This window comes from Alosa sapidissima, chromosome 9 (assembly GCF_018492685.1).
Source record: "Alosa sapidissima isolate fAloSap1 chromosome 9, fAloSap1.pri, whole genome shotgun sequence".
Lineage (NCBI taxonomy): Eukaryota > Metazoa > Chordata > Actinopteri > Clupeiformes > Clupeidae > Alosa > Alosa sapidissima.
Window position 1 is genome coordinate 5833486 of NC_055965.1, and position 26547 is coordinate 5860032.

A 26547-nucleotide genomic window follows, 5' to 3' on the forward strand; every position below is an offset into this window, starting at 1 on the left:
TTAGACAAGGCAAACGAGGTGGTGGAATTGCCTCCATTCTCTCAAACAAATATAGTTGCACACGAGTCAACTTTGGCGAATTCGCTTCCTTTGAGTATATTGCCCTCACTCTGAAGGCTGACCCAGCTGTACTTCTATTAACCTTATACCGCCCTCCTAAACTATGGACTGGCTTTCTCGACCAGTTTTCTGAACTTATGTCGCTCATCATCACTAGCTATGATCGGATAATTGTAAATGGCGACTTCAATATTCATGTCAATAAGACAACTGATGCTAAAGCCAGTAAGTTCCTTAATGTGTTGGACAGTTTAGAGCTAAAGCAGCATGTTACAGGACCCACCCACAACCTTGGCAACACCCTCGATCTAGTCATTTCCAGAGGGATAGAAGTCACAGACTTATCAGTAAATGATATAAATATGTCTGATCATCATTGTGTATCTTTTAATATTGTACTACATACTCCAAAAATTCATCCCGAAATTGCAATCAAATCGCGACTCTTGGACATTAGAGCAGAACAGCAGTTCATAGCTCTTATAGACTCCATAAATTTTGATATTTTACATCATCCCATTGATCAAATGGTAGAGGCTCTCAATCGTGAATTAGGCGCTCTGCTTGACAGAGTGGCACCCTTAAAGACTAAAAAAAGGCCCTGTAGCAAACTGACACCTTGGATGAACGAAAATATCCATGATCTAAAAAGATCATGTAGGAAAGCTGAGAGAACATGGAGAAAAACTAAGTTACAGGTTCACCGTGCCATTCTAAAAGAAAAAATTGCAAATTATAATAGAGCTATTCGGAATGAGAGGAGGAACCACTTCTCTAAGGTAATTGCTGAAAACAGTGGAAACTCTAGGGTGTTGTTCTCTACCATTGATAGGCTATTGCATCAAACACCTTTTGATACACTCAGTCAGGCATCCTCTCTAAGATGCGAAGAATTTGCAGACTTCTTCAAAAACAAAGTCATTTCTATAAGGGAGGCTATTGGTAACACAAGTAATATGTTTGATAGTACACCCAAAAACAGCCCCCCAAAATTAAGGTCCTTTAGCACTATTACTCAATCTGAGCTTGGTAAAATTATAACTCAAACCGGCTCCTCAACATGTGTTTTAGATCCAATCCCTACTACATTCCTCAAAAAAGTATATGATGGCTTAGCTCCCTTTTTTCTCAAGGTAATAAATACCTCATTAGAAACAGGTATATTTCCAACTGCTTTTAAAACCGCTGTTGTGAAACCTTTACTTAAAAAGTCAAATCTTGACCATACCAATCTGAGCAACTACAGGCCTATATCAAATCTATCGTTTTTGAGCAAAGTACTTGAAAAAGTTGTTTGTAATCAGTTAAATACCTTCCTCAACGAAAACAGTATCCTTGAAAAATTCCAATCAGGTTTTAGATCAAATCACAGCACAGAAACGGCTCTAGTAAAAATAGTCAATGATCTCAGACTAGCTACCGACTCAAACAAAGTCTCAATCCTTATTCTTCTGGATTTGAGTGCGGCATTTGACACCATTGATCATAGCATCCTAATTCACCGCCTTGCGAAGTGGGTGGGTCTCTCTGATAATGCTCTAAACTGGTTCCAAACCTACATTACTGGCAGAGATTTTTATATCAGTCTAGGAGATCATGTATCTGAAAAACATGACTTGCCTTTTGGTGTGGCCCAGGGGAGCTGCCTTGGTCCCCTGCTATTTTCTCTATATATGCTTCCATTGGGAAACGTCATAAGTCAACATAATGTAAACTTCCACAGCTACGCAGATGATACCCAATTGTATCTTTCTGTTGAGCCAACTAACCCAGATGGCCTTTGCTCCCTCACTGCATGCCTAACCTCCATTAATCAGTGGATGAGCAAAAACTTTTTGAAACTAAATGATGACAAAACAGAGGTACTTCTGGTTGGACCAAAACTAAAGCGAGATATTATTCTTAGTAATCTGGGGAACTTGGCACACCAGGTCAAACCAAAAGTAACAAGCCTCGGTGTCATCTTAGATGCAGAGTTAAGTTTTAAGCCCCATATCAGTAAAGTTACTCAGACAGCCTATTTCCACTTGAGAAACATTGCCAAAGTGCGGCCCTTTTTAACTCAACAAGATGCAGAAAAACTAATTCACGCCTTTATCACTAGCAGGTTAGACTACTGCAATGCACTTTTCACTGGTCTTCCCAAAAAACATCTAAAGAAATTGGCACTCATACAGAACTCTGCGGCTAGACTTTTAACTAAGACTAAGAAGAGAGAACACATCACCCCTGTGTTGGCTGAACTGCACTGGCTCCCTATTTCCTATAGAATTGATTTTAAGGTTATGTTAATTACTTACAAAGCTCTGAATGGCATAGCACCTTCATATATCTCTGAGCTTTTAATATCTTATCAACCACAAAGGAAACTTAGATCATCCAATTCTAATCTTTTAATCGTACCCAAAGTGCTCCACAAACAAAGTGGAGAAGCTGCGTTTATCCATTATGCCCCCAAACTATGGAACACCCTGCCTCTGTACATCAAGCAGGCGAGTTCAGTAAATATTTTTAAAAAAGATCTGAAAACATACCTGTACAGGAAAGCTTTTAGTTAACTCATCTTATCCTGTAGACTACATTTTCAGATTATTCTACATCTGCTACTATTGGAGGGCGCAGCCAGCCAGAAGCAGATGGGCTCCCCCTATTAAGTCAGGTTCTGCTCAAGGTTTCTTCCTGGAATATGGGAGTTTTTCCTTGCCACAGTTGCCATATGGCGTGCTTGTGGGGGGTAAGAGGGTTAAGGCTGCCAGTCTTATGACGTCATTTTCTATATTTTTGATATGCTGCTGAGCATATCATAAACAGCAAAGAAAAGTGATTGATAATGACTGACTGACTACTATTGTGTTACATGCTTCAAATGTAAAGCACTTTGAGCTGCATTCTGTGTATGAAAGGTGCTATACAAATAAAGCTTTATTATTATTATAAATAACAGACCCGCCAGAATGTGCGTTATGATGCTTTTTTACGAGCAAGATGTTTTGGTACCCTACGCACACTGCATGTTCTTAAATAACAATGATCATCAGTAATATTCGACCATTAATTTGGGTAAATGGGCAAGCGTGACCACCTTGATTGGCTGATTGGCTGATGATTGTAACGCGGGCATGATTCCAAACACCTCCCTTACGATGATGAGTGACAGGTCTCAGAATGCGTGCGCTACACAAGGACGGAAGATGATGAATAACTGGGTTCATAGGCTATTCACAAAGGCTTTTATCTTACTACTAGGAGTAGGCTACTCCTAAATCGCACTTAAAGATTTTAGATTGGAGTTTTCTCTTAAAAGTTATTCACAAAGCCTTTCAGACAACTCCTAAACTAGGAGTGAGTCTTCGTGGCTATGGGTGACGTCATTACTCATGCACGAGCTTGACTGAAGTGACCACCTTGATTGGCTGACGAATGTAACGCGGGAATTCCAAACACCTCTCTTCCGATGATGACTGACAGGTCGGAGAATGCGTGCGCTACACAAGTAGTGCAAGGACGGAAGATGATTAATAACTGAATAAAAAGGCCTAGCCTAAATGAATAAAGAGTAAGGCAAAACAAATAGCTTAGTAGCCTAATGAAACATGGGCCTATGGATTGATGCAGTAGCCTACCTTTGCAACATTATTAAATGAATCTGTCACCATATCCCTAGGCTACGTTTGCAAAGAGGAGAACATTTTAATTTGATTCACAATGAAACGTTACATTTCCTTTACATGTTAACAATGAGTAGTTTTGGTTGTTGTTGGTGGCGTTATTGCATCCCTTTTATGAATGCAAAATTGTTCCCTTGCGATTGGAAGCTCCTGTTGCGCATAGGCTATTTCAAAACATTGCAACGTAAAATGCCACAAAAAAGCTGTTTATGAATAGGTCTTAGTGAGTTAGGAGTCCTCTCGACTTAAGCTGTCCCAGACTTAGGTGCTACATTTAGGTCTAAAATGCTTCGTGAATTACTTTTTGTGAAAAAATTAGGAGTCCTGAAGTTAGGAGTGACACGCCCATTATTTTTAGGAGTTTCTCCTAAATTCGCCAGTTAGGAGCTACTTTTAGCCTTAAAATTCTTTGTGAATACGGCCCCTGAATAAAAAGGCCTAGCCTAAATGAATCAAGGCAAAACAAATAGCCTAGTAGCCCAATGAAACATACGGATTGATGTAGTATCTTTGTAACATTATTAAATTATTCTGTTACTATGCCTACGTTTGCAAAAGAGAACATTTTAATTTGATTCACACTAATGTTACATTTCATTTACATGTTGACAATGATTAGCCTAGTTTTGGTTGTTGTTGGCGGCGTTATTGCATGTTAGTTATGCCTACAATGCAAAATTGCTTCCTCGCGATTGGAAGCTCCTGTAGCTGCATAGGATTTCAAAACCGCAGGTTTGTGAATAGGTCTGTGAGTAAGGAGTCCTCTTGACTTCTTTTAAGCTGTCAGAGGTGGGAAGGTGTGATTTTTTGGGGGAAGGGCCGGATTAACTGGGCACAATTGTCTGATGGCCCCCCTTCCCCCCAGCCAACGTGAATCGGGTGGTTAGTTAATAGGCCTATCGTGAAGATTTTTCCTGCCATCTAAGGCACGAGCGCATCTGTGAGGCCAAGCCTCACCAAGTAGCTCGTTTGTTTACAACTAACATTCCATTTAATTAAACTGCTTTATAGGCTATGCCGAAATAGTTTTCAACATTTTGAATATTAGTGTCGGGTGAATTGAAATGTTCTCAAAGTAGCCTTATGGCTGAAAGCTGCTTGGGACCCCCCCCGTCAAGCAATATAACCATACAAACGCGCTTCCTGCACTCATTGTTTCAAAAGGAGTAATTTTGGCTTTGTCAGAACTGAAGAACTGTGGACGACACGGCACGGTATGCCCAATGAAAATAAATTAACGCAACACAACACAACACAGACCCCGCTTCTCTTGCGTCAGTCACTGACATGAACGAAACACAGAACCCGCTTCTCTCACGGCAGTCACTGACAGTAACCTAGAATAAATGCATGGGGAAAAACACTTCCCCATGACAAAGACATCGTAAAACACTGAAAGTTAATATTTTGTCACTAGCAACATTCATCTGTCCTTTGTCAAATGTATTATGTTCCAAGTACCCTATTTGTTCATAAAGTTGAACAAATACATTTGCTTATTTCACAGAAAAATATAAATAGCCAGTCTACAGTGCAGAGTTGGTAAGTTATGGTAGGCCAACCTGCAGTGAACATACAAACAGGGGAAATTATTTCTCTTGCAGCTGAGTAGCCTCAGGTGAGCACGTAGACATAAGGCCGAACATGCAAGCGCCAATGAATCGTCCTCTCACGACAATCGCGCCGTTCGCCTTCAAGCAAGGAAAACGATGATTTGAAGACATCTGTTTCGTTGGAAGGGCAAGGGGTAGCAACAGGGCAACACAGAGACAGGCCTGATGGCAGGGCTGTTATGAGAGTATTAAAATATGGGATATTCTACGGGAAAACATTAAAACAGCAAGACAGCGGGGAAAGCTAAAATACGTGATAAACACGGAAAAAGTTGGCATGCATTGTTTCGGTCCCCGTGCACAGGGATTTTTTGTCATACTATTAATCACATATGATTATTTGTGAAATTGTGCAAACAGGCGCAACACATTTGAAAAGGAAGGACTGGTAGCATGCAAGCTCACGGGAAAGATTGATTTAAGAACGTTATCACAAAGTGTGTGGCTGTGGCGCGGGCGGAAGACAATTGGCAGGGGAGGGTCATGTCTTTTTTAACAATTCTGTCGGAGGGTCATTGAACAATTTCTAGCAGACAAGAGAGGGTCATGCAACTTCCAACTGAAGCACTCAAAATTCCTCCGGTGGCCCCTTCAATAAATAACGATCAGTCCCTAGATTGCTGCTGGGCTATATGTCTTGGTTCTGTTAACAACTCATTGTCAAACGCATAGCCTATCTCGCGGTTGCATCCATTACAAACAAACATGCACTGTGAACGTCTGGGATTGGGGAGAGCACTAAATGCTCTACTGAATAAGCACGAAGTCAAACCTTTAAATGAAAAACACTCTTTAATAATCCAAAAAAATAAACCGCTAATGAAGTAAACTTGACCATCAAAAATCGTTTATCGCTTGTAACTCCGTGATACCAGGACGTAACAGGAAGGCATTTGGCTGAGCAACGGAGGTTAATATGCTCCATGTTTTGTCCAAACTGTCTATCATCGTTGCACTCGGAGAAAACCGGAATGTTTCATTCGTCCCCGTTTCAATCGTCCCGGTTGTACAGTACCTACTCAAAACGCAGATAGAACCTTATTATTAAGGTAGCGAAATAGCGTTCAGCATGATTCATGCCCAATTAATTCCCCCTGTTAAAGTGTTCGCCTTTGTAGTTTGGTTTCGTGATAGCCTATGATAAACGGCTTATGGCCAAATATGTGAAAACGTTAAAATACAGTAGGCGATAAACCCGGAAAAAGTTGACAGTGATTTTTTCATAATCACTTTGGAGGGTCATAGAAAAATGTATTGCTGGCGAGGGAGGGTCACGTCTTTTTGGACTAATGCTCCCAAAACTCCTCCGGTAGCCCCTTAAATAAATAACGAACAGTCCCTAATGAAGTAAACTTGTGACCATCAAAAATCGTTTATCGCCTGTAACTCCGTGATAACAGGACATAACAGGAAGGCATTTGGCTGAGCAACGGAGGTTAATACTCTATATTTTGTCCAAATGATGTCTGTCTATCATCGTTGCACTCGGAGAAAACCAGAATGTTTAATTTGTCCTGCGTCTCTACGGCTGCAAACGGGATTCACTCGCAGTTAACCAAATATTTCTTTATTAGGGCAGGGCAGGCATATTTCTGGCTATTACATTATTTCTAAACCAGTCTGCTAAAGTTTGTAGTGAAGTCTGTGTAGGGTTTTCCAGGCTCCATTTCTTTTTACGAGACACCCTGCTCACTTGAGCCATCTACCGGTTGTTTGGGTTGTTGCAGCGTCTCACTGGAAAAATACAAATTAAAGTCGCGTGATCCCACGCGCGGACCGCGAGTGAAGCTGGCCAAATCGAAGCACTGCCCACTGTAGCCTTTCACCCGCCCCCTTTTCCATCAGCGGAAGAGCAAAGGTTAAACACTTTATGCCCCGTTCGAGCCTTGAGAACATACATGGACAGGACTAATGGCTTCTACATACCTGACGCACCCGACCGGTAGCGCGACAATGTGACGTCAAAATGACGTAGATCTCTCTGGCGCGCCAGGGTTTTGGCCGTGTAGCACACGGTAGCGCACAACTCATTTTTTTTCAGACGAGCGCGACAAGGCGGAAACCGGAAGATGGACTAGTTCGAGGGCAAGCGAGTTGCAGTGTTTTGTTACAGTCGTGAATTTTTAATAGTTTGCTGGATAAGTTAACAAAGTTACCAGTGAGAGTTGCAACACATGGAATTAAGAGGAAAGAATAGAAACGATTTATTTTCAAACAAAGGATCTCTATTAAGGCCTGAACAAAATCTCTTTCCACTTCAGGAAATTACACAAACTCAGCCAGCTGCTAGCTAGCTAGCCAGCTAACTAAACTGTTTAAATTATTAAAATTTCCCTCGGGATGACTAAAGTACCTATCTATATATCCATCTATCTATCTATCTATCTACCTGTGCACACACCTTGGAAACTACATGATAATGATGATGGTAGTTGTGAATAGTAGCAACCAAAGTCTGAAGTACCCATAGACAGTAAAAGAAATGGACGAACAGACTCCGTCGTTTTCAATGGGAGGGCACTGAGTCAAATAAAACGATTTTTCAGTTGGTCCCCCCAGTACTGCGCAGACTCACACTTAACTTCGTGACGTTAGCCATCGAACTGAATCTTGTAACTCATATGATAGATACACAGAAATTCTTCTCACACTTCCTTCGCCTTCAAAGTCATCAAAGTTAAACATTTATTTATGTATTATTATTAATATCATCCTCATCAAGTCGTGTTAATGTTGAAGCTACCATACATGATCATCTTCAAAAACAGTCAACAAAACAAAAAAGTTTAGCCTTGAAGCTAATCTTCTTTCCACTTTTCTGACCTACGGTCAATCCATCGAAAACCTCTGTAATGATTAGTGCCGTTTTTAAAAAAAAAAAATAGGTTTACTTTTTTATTATTATTAGGTTGCCTCTGTGTAATGCTTTACCTTAACATACGGTCGTGTATGCTAGGTTTTGCTTATGAGTTACCGTCATAGACAGTAAGGTGGACTTATTCTTATCCAAACAATACGGTTATCTCCCTACGGCGCGAAAGAGAGATTACGTCAAAGCTAGCTTCCCTCCAACCGAACAAGCTAACCATTCTTCTTATGGGTAACCAACGTTACGGACGAGGTAGTGGAGTCTGTTTTGCCTTTGTAGTGTTTATGTGGATTACACAGAAGCTACAATATCGGCACAGGATATATGTTATATGAAGTTATGGTATTTCAAAAAAATCCTAGAATGAATGGACTTCTATGGGAGTTAGCAGAGAGGTGGTCCCTCCAGCCTACGTCGATTCTTCTACTTCCGGGAATTCGCCTGCCCCCTTGGAAGTACCATCACAGAGGCTAGCTACTGGTGTTTCTTACTGCAGCTTCTTCTGCTGTGTAAGTAGTTAATGTTAGTCTTTTCACAACAGCGACACCTCTGTTCAGGAGAATATTGCAACTAGTGTTGCGACCACCACGCGCGAGTATAAATGGTTACGGCGCTACTGTGACGTCACATTGGTGCGCTACTGGTCGGGTGCGTCGAGTATGTGGGACGTTTAAGAGTTTTAGGCAGAGCGACCAACTCTTTGTCTCCTGGGCCCCCCTGCGCACGGGAAAACCTATTTCGAAACAGCGCTTATCGCACTGGCTTGTCGACGCCATAGCGGGAGCGTACGATTCGAAGGGGCTACAGCCCCTCAGCCTCGGGCCTGAGAGCTCACTCTACGTGGGGGATGGTGGCTTCATGGGCGGTGTTTCAAGGGATATCAGTGCAACAGGTGTGTTCCACAGCTAGTTGGACTAGTCCAGACACCTTTGTGAAATTCTACCGGCTGGATGTTACTAGAACGCCGGTTTCTCATTCAGTCCTGAGCGTTGGATCTGCGCGAGTCGCATCATTACGTTCGTTACACTACTGTCACTTCCCTCACGGCGCAGCCCTGCTCGGGCAATCTCTAGTCGATGTGGGCTACATGGCCGATAACCATGGCGTATTCATAACCATAAACACATTCCCTGGTCATGCTGTCCGCTGAGTGGGGTTATATTGTGATTGTGCGTATAACTTTGGATGTGTCTGGCACCACTGCGCTGAGGGGACACCCTGGCGTGGAGACCATCCGAGGCTGACAGTGTCACGGTAGGCAAATGGGCAATCGGGGAGCTGTCCAGATCTCTCCCTTAGGTGGATCTCGAACACGAGATGATGAAAGAGAACTAAAGGTTATACTGGGTAACCGCAGTTCTCTGAAACATCGAGTGGAGAGATCCACCGAGTAAGCCCCACTTGCTTCACGAGAAGCGAATTTTCTACTGATGAGAGGCAGCGCAGCATCATCCTTTATACCACGGATGCAGGGCGGGGCTATCCGTGGCGTCGGATTCGCGCTGCCAAAGCCAGACTTGGTGCAATTGGTTGCTTCTGCAGAGGTCGGGTACGGATGTCCCTCCCTTAGGTGGATCTCTCCACTCGATGTTTCAGAGAACTGGTGTTACCCAGTATAACCTTTAGATTCTGATACTATACCAGGCGCTGTTAAAAGTTCTTTTTTTGCCTGAAAAAAGACGTGCAGGAAAAGTTTTCAGGACAATTTGATTTGGTTTCTTAATGCCGAGATCCCCAGTTACCTAGGGCTACTTCTGTCAATCACGTTTTAACTGGATCAGTTTTGACAAACCAATGAAATCCATTTACTATTATTATGACCGCCGTGCAGCGAACATAGACAGTGGCAGCGAAGCGGCGGCCATAGGTTTAGTCAGAGTTTTTTCTTCCGTTTTTTTTTTTTTTTCGCATGTGTAATTTTCCGTCAAGGATTCCCGGGACACTGAAAGACCGGGGTGCACGAAACTTGGTGGGCATGTAGCCCCACAAGGATAGCATGGAACCATTGTTTTTCATTTTGATCCATCACCCCCCCGCCGGACTGGACCAGGACTGGACCCACGAAAGGAGGGTAGGGTGGACAGTTTTCTGTGAAAATCTCGAGAATTGTAGGGCCTAGGAGGACCACCGTTTTGTTTTAATATGTTGGTCTTAAGGGTCCATGTCAAACCATCCCATAACCACTCATTTCATGTATAGCGCCACCTAGTTAAAATGAAAAAGCAACAGAAAATGAGATGTTGTAAGGTATCTCTGACCTGACATGGTGAAAACTGCACGAAATTGGAAGTGTAGGATCATTATGACATTCTCTGAATGCACGCCAAGTTTTTTGAATTCCGTTCATGGGGGCCACACTAACACCAGACCAATGTTTACTCTGAATGATTCCGGACTTCGACGCAATTGGATAACACTACGATCAATGTGCAGAGTCAATTCCATTGTGCTCTTGCGAGAACTCTGGATTTCCAGGGTACCATGTGGCCTAGGTGGCCGGAAACACCGAAAATCTCGGGAACGGTAGGGCGTAGGAGGACCGCCTTTTTTTTGTATGTTGGTCTTAAAGGGTCATGTCAACTCATCCCATAACCATTCATTTCATGTATAGTGCCACCTAGTTAAAAATGAAAAAGCAAAAATGAGATGTTGTAAGGTATCTCTGGCTGACATGGTCAAAACTGCACAAAATTGAAAGCGTAGGATCATTTTGACACCCTCTGAATGCATGCCAAGTTTCGTGGACTTTCGTTCATGGGGGGCCATAGAATAAATTAATTTATGTGTACATTTAGTGACTGTACACCAACATAGTTTTCTGTGAATATCTTGAGAACCGTAGGGCCTAGGATGACCAATTGTTTGCGTATGTTTGCCTCCAGGGGCCATGTTAACCCATTCCATATGCACACATGTGCATAAACAGATACACACGCACACACATACAGGGGCGCCTTAAAGGACAAGTTCGGTATTTTACACTAAAAAGCCCGTTTTCAGATAGTTTATGATTAAATAGAATGTTTAAGATTGAAATTTGGACACATGCTGCTGTCCTGAGTATTTTCGGTTTCTTTGGTAGCACCCCCCCACCTCCACAACGCTCCATAGGTGCACTGGAAAAATCTTTCTAAAACGCATTAAACTTTCGTTTACAAAGACGCGAAACTCACCGAGTGGTCAGGGGTGTTTACTGATATGCTCACACAAAAATCGCTGCAAAAGATGCTTTCCAAACTAGCTATTTTTCCAAATGCCTCACACCCGTACATTCTTCCGTTGAGAGCTTGAATAATAGACACTCCAGCCCATACTGAACTTGTGCCCTCGGAACCAAATCTGACAGCAAGCAGCTTTGGAGTTTTGGAAGTAGGCTGCAGGCAGGCAGCTGGTGGATACATAACTGGCATGCGTAAGGTACTGTAATGGTAAGGTAAAAGCAACGACCGAAATGCAGTGTTTAAATTAAACATGCGTATGAAACGTATTAAATATGCAAACACAGATCCGGTATAAACACTGCCCCCCCCCCCCAAAAAAATCTCCCGTTTTTGGAAAGCTAAATGTTGACAGGTATGCTGTACTGCATGACATGTTTTCCTTTGCATGAATGTTAAAATGAGGTCCTGACTCACCATGGTTGTTAAAGATCCCATTTGCACTTTTTGCAAAGAGTAGGTGGTTCCCTGATTTGTGTGGCCTTGTATCATCCTCCCAGTGTGTAATTGGTTCATTCACTCCTTCACTCTCAACCTGAAACTAGTGTGTGGTGAACATTCTGGCACATAATGGCTGTTGTGCATCACTCAGATGAGTGCTTGTTATGAATCCAATAAAATATGAAAATGGAAACACAACATAAGAAAGGCCCAGGAGTCAGGAATAAGAAAAATATAAATGTTAATTTATTTTGGACGAACTGAGACTTCAGCAACGATGCCAATGCTTCGAAAGCACAGTAATAAATAACTAAAAACAGATTCTAGCAAGCTTCCTAACCTTCTAATAGTTTTAAGCAAATACTATCTTACATCCTCGAAATAAAAATGCGTGAGTCTTCCGCACGGCTTACCTTCTACACTAACATCCAGCTATTCTAACGTGGGAAAACAAACAAAAAAATTCACCGGCCCGTCACCAGTTACAATGGTCAGTTTCGAAAAACGAGGAAAAGAAAAGACAATTTGTGAGCAGAGTAACGGACCGGCGAGAATAGAATCTGTATCTGAATCGGTCTGTAAACAGCGTGTGATCCGAGATCGAGCTGCGGCCATGTTGGAAAAGGCGGCTTTTATAGGCAGGCCCACTCGCAGACGCCAGCACACCTGCACACAATAAGGGGTAATGACAGGTAGAGAGAATGCAGGTAGAGGGTGAGACTAGAACAGCCAAGTAGGCTACACAAGGGCACGTAACAGTGCTACACATTGGTGGTGCTTAGTGAGATTCCGCCTCTCCTGTGAAGCACTTTGAGAGTCAAGAAAAGTGCTATAAACTGTAATATGTTGTTGTTACATTAACCCTTATCACCCCACCCTACCCTATACTGTGTGTGTGTATATATATATATATATATATATATACTTTATATTTGATGTTTGTTAACATTGTTAAATGAAGGTGATTCACTAGTCCCCTACAGTCTTTTGAAGGAAGGAACCAGTTCTGTATGCATTATTGTAACAGATAGGCTAGGATATTGGTAAAGTAGTTGAATAGCACACACATGCACAAACACACATACACACCCACACACTCTCACACACATGCACCCACACATACAAACATACAAACACACACACACACACACACAAAACTAACTTACATGCAGGCACACACACTCAATAAACACACACAGAAGCACACATATACTGTACACAAAAACAACCACACACTCTGCACACTCAATTACAAACACAAAACATTGTTGTTTCTTTTTAAGTAAAAAAAAAAGGCCCATGGGTAACAGGGGCGAGGAAAAACTCCCTAGAATTGGAAGTATAAGTAAGTTAGTAAGTATATACTCTTTTGATCCTGTGAGGGAATTTTGGTCTCTGCATTTATCCCAATCTGTAAATTAGTGAATCACACTCAGCACACAGTGAACACACAGTGAGGTAAAGCACACTAATCCCGACGCAGTGAGCTGCCTGCTACAGCGGCGCTCGGGGAGTGGTGAGGGGTTAGGTGCCTTGCTCAAGGGCAGTGGCGATTCTAGACATTTTTAACAAGGGTGGCACTAGTGAGGCACTGATTAATTCAAGGGTGGCATGAGGCAAAAAATCCAGATAAACAGGCTCAAGATGTGAATTTAGCACAAATACATTAGGGAAACCAGATGCAAACACCATACTCATAAATTGAAGGACAAAAAACACAAATACCTTACTCTCACATAAAATGTCTTTATGTGCCATAGGAGGAGTTCCATAGATATACTGACACGGGGAGAGGTTTAATGAGGCGATTTATCATTTTGTGCAATTTCATTCTTAATATCTTAACAAGAGGGAATTTGCACTAATATTCAGGGAATTTCGCATGTACTGTAGATTACCTTTTTTTACGCAAATGCATAATTGCAACGTTACCTACCTTAACAGAGCAAGCAGGGCTCGCCTTCTGTCTAACTCAGAGTGACTTAAACAATGGCTACCTGCATATCACTTCACTACTTGACAGTACCCTGCATCAGGGCCAGCCCTAGGTAGCACTGCAGCCAACAGGATGTAGCACTGTAGCTGCCTGGCTGCTCTAGCTGTTGGCAGGGATGGGCAAAAATACATCAATGTATTTTAAAATAAAATATCAAATACCCTAATTTTAAATGTATCAAAATAAACTATAACATGCATAGCCACACCATGTATCAAAATCAACTGTATTTTTCTATTGGGAAAGTACCAAAAATACTCAAACAGTGTTTGAGTTTTTCAGTTTTTCTCTGCCTACGAGACATGCCATAACCTGCAAACAGTCAACAGATCAACTATGCTGACCTGCCTGTTACATCTCATAGCCTAAACAGAGATGCACTCAAAAAGTCACAACTGAACTTTCAAGCGGTACAAAGAGGAGACAAGTCTCTGACATTGTCAATGCATCGATGCATGCCCAGATTGAACAATGTTGCAGAGCAACCACATAACTAGTTCCATGTGTTCCGATTGGATGATTAAAGTTCTCAAGAAACTGATCATTAAAATTCTCAAGAAACTTGAGGCTGATATGAAGGAGTGTATTGTGTGTGTGAGCAAGTCTGGGCAAATTATTAATTAAATGAAATGTTCAACGTTTTGCTTTAGGCAATACATGGGGCAACTTGTTGCAGGGCAGCCACATGGTTCCATGTGTTCGAATTGGATGACTTAAGTTATCAAGAAACTTGAGGTTGGTATGAGGGAGTGTATTGTGTGTGTGAGCAACCTACATGTTACTTATCTGCCTGAATCTCAATATTCTGATCACAACAACTCTGGGCAAATTTCAAGTCAGCACCAGTGCTGCATTCATTGTTTTGCACTTTTATAATCACATCACCAAGTGGGTTATTGGTTTTACCAAAAATATTTGGCAGTATTTTTAAACTACAAACCTATAAGGTATTTTGATACAAAACAACAGCTGCCCCCAAGCCTATGCTGTCAATTCGTGGGACATCTGACATGGACATATGTAAAATGCATGATTTACATGCAAACAAGTAGCCTATGGTAACGTTTGCAAAATAGCAAAATGTCCATATGAAGAACAGGACCTTCGATATATGGCCACAAGAATGAGTGTAACATAAAACAATGATCGTTTTAATGTTAGAATCCTTATTAATGCCAAAATGTTACATTAATGAGTCCCTCTGTGTGCTTACAGGTCTTGACTATTTTCCGGGGGAGTGGCTTGGGGCAGCGAAGAGCAGTGAAAGGCAGGGAGTTATTGGAGTTGTTGGCTTTCATCCACATGAGCCAAAAACACATGTTTGGCTTTTTTTCGGTCAAGAAGGCACTGACTTCAATGATGACTCCACATTTCTACTACATAAATGACCCAATTTAAATACACATTCATCTTCCCAGCGGTGAAATGCTCCTTTAAAACACAGCCCTGTGGTGCTCCTGTGTTGAGGGTAAGGGATGAAGAGGTGTGGCTATCCACCCTCACCACTTGGGGTCTAGCATGTCAAGAAATTGAAAATCCACTTACAGACATCTATACTGTAGATGTCAGTGCAACATGTTGGTACAGTTGACTGGGCTAAAGAAAGATTGAATAACTCTGTGAACACTGGAGGAAATTGATCTGCGCAGGTCTTGAATACTCGTCCAGGCATGCTGGTATTCACGCTTGGGAATGCTTTAGCTACTTTCAATTTGAAACACTGCATGGGGGAAGATTTTGAAAAGAAGTTGTGGCGTAGTTAGCTCTGCCTCAGTTTTATGTGACTATAGAAATTCTTTGCAAAGATAGGTTTACGTCAATCAGCATGTCCAAAGACTCAGAGTAAGTTCACGATTGATTTATTTTTCCATTTTGGTAACTTTGAAATGGGATTTGATTTAAATGTCCACATGGTGTGAAAGTGTAAGAAGAAACAAGAAAAGTAGCCTAGGCCTAGGCTATGATACTCAGATACATCAGAAGACTTTGGAAAGATTTGTGAAAGACTACAGTATGCTCTAACACTGACACATCTAAAGACAGTCACAGGATTTAAAGTCAGATTACACAGACTATGATTTGCAACAACTAGGAATCTTTCACTGTCATTAGTGTGGCCACCCGGAAGCTTGTAGTTGATAGTTACATTTTAATTCCTGATTCGAAAGGGAAAATTAACAGAGTTCTCCAGTTTGCTAAGATAGGAAAATGTTTCATACATTGTGCATCATCTACTGTAAGTAGCCTGTACATATTTATGTAAGAGACTACCATTCTTTCCCACAGGAGGTCCTTCCGAGTCCAGTCTCTTGATGTTGAAAGCCTCCAGTCAGTTAAGACTGAGTTAGGCATTCTGGATTCAGTCTTAAAAAGGAACCTGGACTTCGCCATGAAAGCTCTAGAGGCCATGCCCATGTCCAAAAAGGAAGATGCTGCACTACAGGTGGAAGGAGAGCAAACTCTTATCAAGATCAATGCATTTCCAACTTGCTGGGGCTTTCCTGTGTTCCATTATGTGGTGTGGAATGACAATAATGATCTCAAACTGCTTCAGAAAATCAGAGTGAGGGAGGCCCCGCTGACAACTGAAAACATTTGTGAGTCACACTTTGTTGGACATTGCTGCAGGGATGAATTTAAGAGTTGCATGAAGCAGGCACGTGAGAAACTGGCACATGAGAAAATGGCCTCTAAAAAAGATGGTCTTGCCAATGTGGAGTTGAAGATCATATGTGGAGAACTGCACCTCACCTATGTTACTTCGGCCAACTCCTCCACTGCCATTGAGATCCGGCCTGATCGAAGAGTAAGAATTGAGAATGACTTTCTCAGTGACGTCCTGAGAGTGATGCACCAAATGGAGAAGTCTGGGGAGATGTCCCCAGGAATGTTGGCCTGCTTCCAGCACCTGATAGCTTCCAGCCCTAAAGCTAAACATAAGGGCGCTGTCCAGATCTTGCTCATGAGCGATGGCAAAAGAGTTGAATTTCTTCATCATGATCACTTGGCAGTGCTTGATCGTTTTGTTATATTCATTGGTGCCAACAACAAGCCAGAGATGCGCCGTACTACAGAACACTGTCTTCAATAACATGGGACAGTAACCATATGGATATCAAGGGTGTTTTTGTGTACATGGTATAAGATTAGCAAGTTAGAAGAATAAGAAGAGTGTCCTGTTAATCCACAAGTATTCTGAATTAGGCCTAGTGTAGGCGGAATGCACATTGATTGTCCATCCAATTCAATGGGACATTCTGTTGCATTCTGAGGAGCCTTTTTAATAATGTAATCAATGAATGGGTTTGACTTACTTCTGAGCTCAACTTCACTGCTTTATCTTACAATGTTACGCAATTTATTTTCTTGAACATTGTAATCTTTGTCAAATATTTAGTAATGTTCTAGTTGTTTTATTATTATTTTGTCCTTTAAAAGTTATATTTAGGACATTCTCCTTAATGAATCTGCATGTAACATAGATATTGTGTGTTAAATAAACGCACTAATGTCTGTTCTGAATGCTCATAGAGCAGTGTTTTTATTTATTATCTCCCCACCAAAGCCTGAGAGGCCTCACACCACATTTTGTATGTCCCTTCCCTCTCTCCTGATCTCACTCACAACTATTGTAAATGGCTTGCACCCTTTACCCTGGACACAGTACCTGTGGATTAGTTTACTATCCATAGCGCAGAACTCCCCAAAGAACTCCCCAACGCGCAGCGGAGCCCACAGCGCGTTGGGGAGTTCTTTGGGGAGTTCTGCGCGTTGGGGAGTCCATTAATTCCATATAACAGGACACCTCGGCGGCCGTTATCCCTTACGTATCATACAAATAGTAGGCTATTGCACATTTGGCGTAAAGCAATTTGTGATTCTCGTGTGTGTGTGTGTGGGGGGGGGGTTGCTGGGGCTGGTTCTCTGTAGACGGATAGTTGGAAATCACTTTCAGAGCGATTCTGAGAATGATTAAAAACTGGCAGCCATCAACTTTAGATATTCAGATGGGAAAGGCCCTTCATTCCTCACAGCCAGGGGAGTGCATGCGCACACAATGTGAGTAGTGATGGGCCAGATGTGGCCACTTAGCTGAGCAAGAAAGCATTCCAATTACTTCATCATTCACCCTTATTTAGTCTTCACAAATAAATCTGCCCTCATTAAAGTGAGCAAAGAGCAAGCAGAGCAAGCAAGTTTGTTTGTTTATGTTTAAATGTATTAGCAGACGCTTTTGTCCAAAAGACTATACATTATATTTTTAACGAAGGACCACAAACAAAACACACCAGAGAGGAGCCTCCCCCTTCAGTATTCCCAGAAAAACACGTCTTTGTTTGTTTCCAGTTTTCGGAGCCTGTGCTGCCTACAGAGACGTTTTTTTTTTTTTTTACAGTGTAGGCTACTCACGTAATGGGCAGCTAGTGTTTGTGACGACATGATTGCTGAATGTGATAAAAAAAAAATAAAAAAAAACATACTGCTGACTGCACCTTTAACATTTGATTCTGTTTACTTACTGATCTGTTTGGGACCAAAATTACACCAATCTGCACAGTTTTGAGAGAGACTAGAATACGCATTTACAGCATAAATCATAGCTTATAGGGTAAACTTCGCTACTTCATAGTAAATCACTCTTTTAAGCCATTAACTGGGCAAAAACCATCACATGGCTATGCTACTGTGGAGAGACACATGACTTCAACATGTCCTCAACAGTGATTTTCAAATACACACAGGAGAGATGTTAAATTCTTTGTGCTATAGGTAGGCATTTACAGTCAAAACCAAAATCACTAACAAATCACAAATAAGTAACAAAAACATCACTAACAGTTCAGCCTTCAAGAGCATTTCACCAGGGTTTTCAAGCAGGCACCTTCTTTTATACAGTAGGCGTTTTATTGAATTAGGTCATGACACCTCCAAAAGGCTTAACACTGGTATCTGGTGTCCCAGACTCACCCCCCTCTACACTCATGATGGGTCCTCTTGAAGGTAAAAGTGTAAGTTAATTATGTAATGATATTTATTAATGTTTTTCCCTGTAAATTTAGATTCAGCCTGTGAAAATACTCAATTATTCAACGTTTGTTTTTGTTTTTATGCGTCACAAACGGAACGCAGTTACGTGCCCCCTATAAAATTGTTTTTACGCGACGCAAACTGGGCTCCAGCCAGGCTGGGTTTAAACTCAACTCTTAATACAAATCTGAATGGCATGTTGCCAGAATTAAATTTAGTTCTGCTACGCCAGGCTGTCAGCACAGCACTGTATGAAACTGAAGATGTTATTACCTCAATATAACAGTGGAATTTATTTAGGGAAAGGTGAATTTATTCATGGAAAGGTGTGTGTGAGAGAGAGAGAGAGAGAGAGAGAGAGAGAGAGAAAGACAGACAGAGAGGGAGAAAGAGAGAGAGTAAATGTTCAAGGTTCAGATGTGCCTTGAATGCAGCAAGCGAACATCCTGATGAAAAAGGAGCGTTTACGAGTCTTCTGGCCCGACACAGACACAACAGGAGTAGCCTTATTAGATGGTGTACGAGAGGCTGGACTCTCCACATGCCCAGCTGCCGAAGAGAGGAAAAATGAGCACCAAACCGAACAACATCAGCTACAGAAACACCATCATCAACAACACCACCAATAATAGTATTAAAACTTACTTGAGTCAGAAAAGGCACTAGTGGGAGCCACCTTCTTGCTGCGTCTTTTTGGCATCTGAACGAGGAATGGGGAAACACATGAGCTGTGCTACCTGTATACCTCCACATGTGAATAACCACTATATTGTTATTGTGCTCAAAACAGGACACGTGGGAAAGGTAAAGGATCACAAAGCCATATCACTGCACCTTCATACTGAACCTCAGTTTGGGCCTCTTCCTGGTGGTTTGCCCAGATGCTGCTCCAGGCACAGGTTCAAGTGGCTCAGAGGGTGCAGCAGTCGGAGTTGATGGGGGAGAAGTTGCCTCTGTGTCACAATGAGGCAGCAGCTCTTTCCTCAATGCCGTGAGCAAGATGTTATCAAAGGAGACATCCTGTGTCTCCACAGCTCTTTGCAGGATGGCCTCAGGTCCAAACTCCTTCAGAAGGAACTTGTCCATGCTTCTGTACAAAGTCTGGATCTTGGTGTTGCTTTCATATGTCAGGAAGTTCGGCGTTCCTGAGGCACTGCTGAACTCAGAGAGGACTTTCTGAATCAACTCTCGGGAGGAATCCGTCATATCGGCAGAGGCAGTTTGTTGATCCATGATTTTGGCCAGCAGTCTGAGCATCAGAACTGTGACAAGACAGCCATAGTCACTGCTGTCTGGCACAGAGGTCCCGGTGGATGGACGTCCTGCACTCTGATGCTGCACAATGGGGCCAACTTCAGTTTGGTGCCTGGTCAGTTCCACGTGGAGGATATCCATGACCTGGTGAACCATAACCCTGGTGAACAGATCTAGTGGGTCCCCAAGTTTCTGGGATGCGTAGTTCAGTGCCATGTCTGGCTCATGATCTGCAGTGGCAGATTTGGCACTTTGGCTCCTGGTAGAGGATGTGGTGGCTCTGACGTCATCCACTGCACCAGACTGAGCAGAGTCAGAATATCTCAATTCTGAAAGAAACCACTTTCAGAGAACCGACCGCCATAGTGATCAGGGTTGGTATGAAGCAGAGGGGGTCGAGTGGAGGAACGTTCCATAGCTGTGTCATCTACGTCTCTAACAGCTGATGACAGCATCCTGGATCTATCAGACAACCGGGAAGAAGATGACTTTTGATGTTTCTCCAGCTCGGAATCAACTATATACATGACCTGGAAGGTCATCACTCGAGTCAACAGATTGGCCACATCTTTAAATTTGCACTCCGCTTCAGAGGGCACATGGGGGATACTTCTTCCTGCATCAGAAGATTGGAAGCTTTGAATCCTGAGAAGAGGAACTCTGGCCGAGGCAACATCCTCACCGGCGCTCTGAACCATACCAGGAAGAAAATACGGTTGAAGCAAATCCTTGATGGCTTCTTCTGCGTAGGAGTAAACCATGTGAGAGGCACTTAAAGTCCGCTTTGGAGTTCCATTTGGCAAAGTCTCAGAATCTGATGTGCTTCCACTAGCAGCCACAGGAATGGATGTCCGGCTGACGTTTTCATTCATGAGGACATCCTGAAGGTGACTGACAAGGTTCTTGGCGATCTTGTGGATATTCCCACTGGATACGAGCCTTTCCAGGATTGTGTTGATGCAAGTCGAGTCGTGGAATGTATTTCCATGTTGCGCATCTCTCATGGCTTCAGAGACGTTGGATACGATGTGCTCACCAGTGTGAGTGGAGAGTTTGGACACAGAGCGTAAAACAGCTGTCACAGAGACCTCAGAGGTATGAGTTCTCCTCAAGGTAGCCAGGGCAGCTTTCATCCTGTGCATCATTTCTCTCAAAGGGCCACTTGTCATTTCAGGTGATGCAGCAGAGCCACTTCTGATTGAACTGCTCTTATCCAGGAACTCCCCATCGGTGTCCATTGACCCAGCCAGTGACCTATGGTTTGGTACAGACAACGGAGACCTTCAGTAATGTTACAAGTACGGTGATACGTTCATATTGTTCATTTGAGGAATATAAAATCTGCCCACATTCATGCACACGAGTCGAAACCCAAGATATTTACTGTATTTATATATAAGTACAATGTATAATGAGGTATAGCAATGTTTGTGTATTAACCCAACTGTGATGAGGAAACTACTTGTTACTTCTCACACACAAGAATACATGGTTTCTATATGTCTTGTTGCTAGATTATACCTTTCAATTGAGGTGAGGGAAAAGGTTGTGGATGTTGAGGTTCTGCTGACTGGAGTTCCAGCATCCTTCGCCACGGAGACGTACGCAGGTACAATCACTGTCATGGAGCTAAGACTCACTACCTTCAAGATGGCCATGCAGAGTTCGGAGAACTGAGTCCTTGTCATCTGCAGTCAGCAAAAAACATAGTTAATAGCAACAAACAAAAACATACCAAACAAATCTTGTTGAATGTTGAATTTTAACCAGTAAACCAGTCTGAATGAAACAGGAACAGCAGTACATACAGGAGTGTTCAGCAGGCTGCTGAAATCCTCCCACTCCCTGCAGAAAACAAGAGGCAGAACAGAGAACATGTCAGTGTATCAGGCAATAATTAGTTTCAATCATCAACAATATTTTAGTTCAGCCATCTGATGTTAATAATATCGAATAATATTGATAAAGCATAACTCACTCTTCAGAGAAATTCAGTATACACTCCTGAAAAGAAGAAAGGTGAGTCTCTTCCAAAAAGCCAGGGGCAGATCCTGAGCTGGAGCTATGACTGCGTCCTGATGAACACTGTTCATGCTGGGAGGGACCTGCTGGCCACAGAAATATAGAGACATACTTGAAATACAAGGAATAGATACTTAAAATAGCATATTTCTTTATGTGAAACGGAGCACCATATGTTAATTTAGAAATAAAACCTACCTGTTCCACTCTCACTTTTAACTTTATCACGAGCCTTTTTCATTTTTTGGAAGATGATCAAAACAGTTAGAAGAGTTAAAGTATCAACCTGTTGCCACTGAAGAGACTAAGTAAATGATTCATTTGTCTGAAATCGAGGGGACAGTGTTTTACTGTTTGTGATGTCATAATTACAAAATGGCTCATGCTTACATCACAAAGCTTACAATATATATTATAATATATTTATATGATGTCATAAAGCAAGTTGCCATTATCAACAGTTTCTGAGTTTATAGCAGCATGGACAATGAAAAAGATCCCCATGTCAAGTGGCACAGGCAAAACACAAACTATATAAATGTTAATGTTCATGTTATTGGCAGACCATTTTGTCCAAAGCGACTGACTTATAACACTTGTAAGAAATTACTGTCCCTGACTTAACATGAGATTCATGGTAAAGGATAATCTCCCAAATGGTGATCTTATCAAGATAACAAGCAAAAGGTGCATGCTCTGGCCTCACCTAGATACCTTGGGCCAGGAAGGAAATTGAGGTCTGAATAACACCAACCAATTGCAGATAGGCATGGGGATACACCACTGGGAACCATCCTAAGCAAAGGGACAGAGAATCTTAAATGTCATAGGATAACCAAAGGTTGCCAGACCTCAATTCATTTACATTTAGAGTACATTAAGAGTACTTTGAAATGCTTATTGTTCTTATTACGGACAGCAAGAGGTCGACATGACGCCATACATTCCCAGCTTTCTCCACCCTGTAAGAGAGTGGGCCCGTCCTGTTAATCACAGCCACTTTGTTCTCCCAGTCCTTGACTATGAGCTCTTCATGCCTTTTAAGCGCTGAATGTCACCTGCAGGGCAAGTTGGTGGCCAACCCCCATTGCGTACGGGCAGACTCTGGCCAGCGGGGGGTCTCATTGGGTCCAATCTTTTAACGGGGTGCTTGTAATGGGAGCTGTCTGAAGCTGCTGCATCTAACACACCAGCTCAAGAGGAGTGGGGTCTGGTGCAATGTGAGCCAGCGGTAATGTCACACAGTTAAGAGTATAGCCCTCTTCTTATAGCATCATCTTCAGTTCCATTAGCAGTTAAGAGTATAGCCCTCTTCTTATAGCATCGTCTTCAGTTCCATTACCAGTTAAGAGTATAGCCCTCTTCTTATAGCATCATCTTCAGTTCCATTAGCAGTTAAGAGTATAGCCGCGTCTTCTTAGCATCGTCTTCAGTTCCATTAGCAGTTCAGAGTATAGCCCCTTATTAGACATTCTCTGGTATAGCCCTCTTCCTAGCATCATCTTCAGTTCCATTACCAGCAAAATAAAAGTTCAGCTGCCCTGCATACCTGCTCCATTGTTCCGTGTTGGAATCAAAAGGTTTGATTTTTTTGTTACTGGTTACACTCACATGAATATGGCTGGATTTTGTCTCCTCAGCACAAAGATGAACTGCTTTTTATCGGTCCATTAAAGGTCATGGAGATTCAGCTTTTAAGTCTGGAAAAGTCAGGGAAAAGTCAAGGAATTTCACATTTGACTTAGAGTGGGAACTCTGTTCAGGGCCATATACAAATCACCTTAGCCTTTGACTAAATAGCATATTTTGCAAGAGTAGAATAATTGGTCCAACTGTTCCTGATGTTATAGCATCAAATATTTTGAAAGCTGGCTGCCGTGACCACTCACATCACAGAACACTGACTTTGTTAACAATTGATGGCAAGGCATTCAACTTGTCATGAAATGGTTAAGGAACTATTTTTACTGCAAGGTAATTTCATTCACTTTAGAGAAGGCAGTAGGGAAAAAAATCACCCCGGAGTAGGGGTGGGGGGGGTAAAAACATGGGAGGAAGCAAATGGAAACAAGGGGGAGCTGAGCTCGACGTGATCACCAGCTCCATCCCTCTGCTCCTGCTCCTGCTCCCTCTTCTCAATATGTCTCTTCAAGGGAAATGTAATGGAGTAATCTGTGGTGCCTACACGGCCTTCAGCAGCCACAAGGCTCACACCGGCCACAATCTCCCAACAAGCTCCTTTATAGATGACCTGCATTTCCCCATTCCCATCCTCTCTGCCTCTTCCCTTTATGAAATTGGAAGCTTATGAAGACAAATGCCCTCTTTCCATTATCCCATGCGTCGCTTCTGAGCTGCACTGACAGGAAATCCCCAGGAAGTCTCCCCTGTGCAGGCATATGTCATGTCTTAAAAAGCTTCCTGGTATCATGGGCCTCCAGCAGAGAGTGATGGTCGTCACAGGCTTCATGGTGGCTCTCAGCTTGACATTCACCATGCATCAAAGCACAAAAAATAAAGGGAGGAGACTGAAACAATTTGTGAATGCTGCTATCCTTCTCTATTTGTGATGCAATACATCACATCCTGTGGGAGAGAACATGCTGGGTGCTTGTTGCAAGGCGTGCCCAGTCCGACGTCTACTGTTCATTGCCTCCACCTCATGTGTGATACCCTTCCTGCACTCTAAGCATGTGCTTTATTACACACCCAAATGAAGACAAAAAAGCTCTGGGCGACAGGCAGTACATTTTACTTAGAGAGGCACCTTGAGCTACTTACAGAACCAGCGACCATGACATTCTTCCCACAGCTGAGGTAATTAATAGAGGTCCTTGCAGGGCTACTGAATGAGAACTCTTACTAGGACTAAAATGTGGTTTAATGGAGTCTGGTTTCAGATGAGACGCCCTCTCTCTGTGCACTGAACAGAGTAGAGTAATAGTGCTCTTTTGAAGGGAGGGCAACAGAATTAACATTTAAGGCCTTTGGAGTGTCGTTGGAGTGCATACTTTGGCAAGGACAGAGATTGAGAATAGAAGTGTAAGCCTGAATGAACACTGCTCTATGCACTGTACAGTGCGTCTGTTGGAAACAGTCTTGAGTATTTTAGAGACGTGATTTGGAGCCTGCCTAACAAAATAGTTCTACATTCAGTTCAGCATAAAGCATATCTGAAGATCGCTCCAAGTGTCTAACCTGGTGCATAATATTATGTGTGATTAATATACAATAGAGCTTAAATATTACATTCTGAACATGCATATTTAAAAATGTGATTAATCACCTGGGAGTAACACTAGCAATAAGGTAGACCCCACTGATGAAAGATTATCCAAATAATTAGCGAACTTCGTTTCTGCCTTGATTAATCATCTCACAGAGACTGCCACTCAGGAACACTCAGTGCTGGCTGAGGTTCACACAGAGGGAACATAGCAACTGATCACTTAGCTTGTACACAAGCACACTCACACACATGCTGGTTCAAGGTAGCAGATGTACGTGGCTGTACCTGCTGGTGATCCCCTGAGGAGCGGCTAATTGGAACAGGATTGGGTGGGATTAGCTGCCGCTGTAATACCTTCACAGCCGCAACAGAGGACTTGAGAACCCCTTGGAGGGTTAGCCACGTAGGTCCAACAGTAGCCCACCGCCAAGCAGGGTAGCAGCCAGTGAGGACTTGTTCTTATGTACGCACAGTGGCGAATGCACAATTAGGTTAGTTGTAGTCTGGCAGGCTCAGTGTGCACCACCCCCCCCCCCCCCCACACACACACACACACACACACCACCACCACCAAGCTCTGGACTGATAAAGCAGAGACAAATTGCTCTCCTGTTGTGACAACATTGTTACTCTACCACTGACAGTGCCATCAGTCGAACAGTCTCACTGGCCAAGCGTGACCGCGGTGCCTCTTTATATCTTTGAGTTTGGAGTTTGGTGAAATAATGTTTTTCAGCCCTTTCTATGGCCATAGCAATTACCCTACTGCGACATTCTGAGAGTCGATGTGTAGCTTTGCGGGCTGTGCGCTCGCTAACAGGCATCGACTTTTCTTTGCCTGTCAGCATGGGTGTTTATTTTTCTCCATGGCACAGCAAACTAATAGCAAATAATCACAGACTTAAAAGACCTGCAGAGCTGGAGGAGACGTAGATGGCTGCAAGAAGAAAATGAACAATGTACACAGAGACCTGCTGGAGACTCATGTGTTTTTTTCCCCTGGCATTCAGGTTTTAAATGGCCTGCCAGTGGCGACAGTTTCAAAATGGATTTAACTTTCTGCTGGGCTTCTGTTTGTGTATCCAGACCGTGCAGAGCAAATTGGTTCGTGCCATCACATGGTTTGCTAAGGATAAGTTGGTGACAAAA

At 42.6% G+C, this 26547-nt stretch overlaps 2 protein-coding genes and 1 long non-coding RNA gene across 11 annotated transcripts; 1 reads left to right on the plus strand and 2 right to left on the minus strand.

Moving 5' to 3' along the window:
- Positions 1-2481: 2481 nt before the first annotated feature.
- Positions 2482-12617, minus strand: LOC121719302. The gene is made up of 3 exons (XR_006034228.1): positions 12017-12617; positions 8338-8342; positions 2482-2493 (listed from the first exon to the last, which is right to left on the minus strand). It is a non-coding gene; the product is annotated as an uncharacterized LOC121719302 (long non-coding RNA).
- Positions 3628-17362, plus strand: LOC121719300. Of its 2 annotated transcripts, none has more exons than XM_042104778.1 (2): positions 3628-3638; positions 16047-17362. In XM_042104778.1, the coding sequence occupies exon 2, from the start codon at positions 16255-16257 to the stop codon at positions 16954-16956; it is 702 nt and encodes a 233-aa protein (XP_041960712.1). In that variant the 5' UTR covers positions 3628-3638; positions 16047-16254; the 3' UTR covers positions 16957-17362. The 2 variants fall into 2 exon arrangements, with proteins under 2 accessions (XP_041960712.1, XP_041960711.1); XM_042104777.1 differs by lacking the exon at positions 3628-3638 and adding an exon at positions 15449-15707 and having other exon boundaries at positions 16152-17362.
- Positions 17363-19189: 1827 nt separating this feature from the next.
- On the minus strand, positions 19190-22464 carry LOC121719312. Of its 8 annotated transcripts, none has more exons than XR_006034237.1 (7): positions 22368-22464; positions 22126-22255; positions 21956-21992; positions 21669-21835; positions 19728-21401; positions 19539-19593; positions 19190-19442 (listed from the first exon to the last, which is right to left on the minus strand). XR_006034237.1 is itself a non-coding variant. In XM_042104789.1 (7 exons), exons 5-7 carry the CDS (start codon positions 20361-20363, stop codon positions 19300-19302), a joined length of 834 nt encoding a protein of 277 aa, XP_041960723.1. In that variant the 5' UTR covers positions 20364-21401; positions 21669-21835; positions 21956-21992; positions 22126-22252; positions 22368-22464; the 3' UTR covers positions 19190-19299. The 8 variants fall into 8 exon arrangements, 3 of the variants coding, with proteins under 3 accessions (XP_041960723.1, XP_041960722.1, XP_041960721.1); XM_042104789.1 differs by having other exon boundaries at positions 22126-22252; XM_042104788.1 differs by having other exon boundaries at positions 19190-19445; positions 22126-22252.
- Between the last annotated feature and the right edge of the window lie 4083 nt (positions 22465-26547).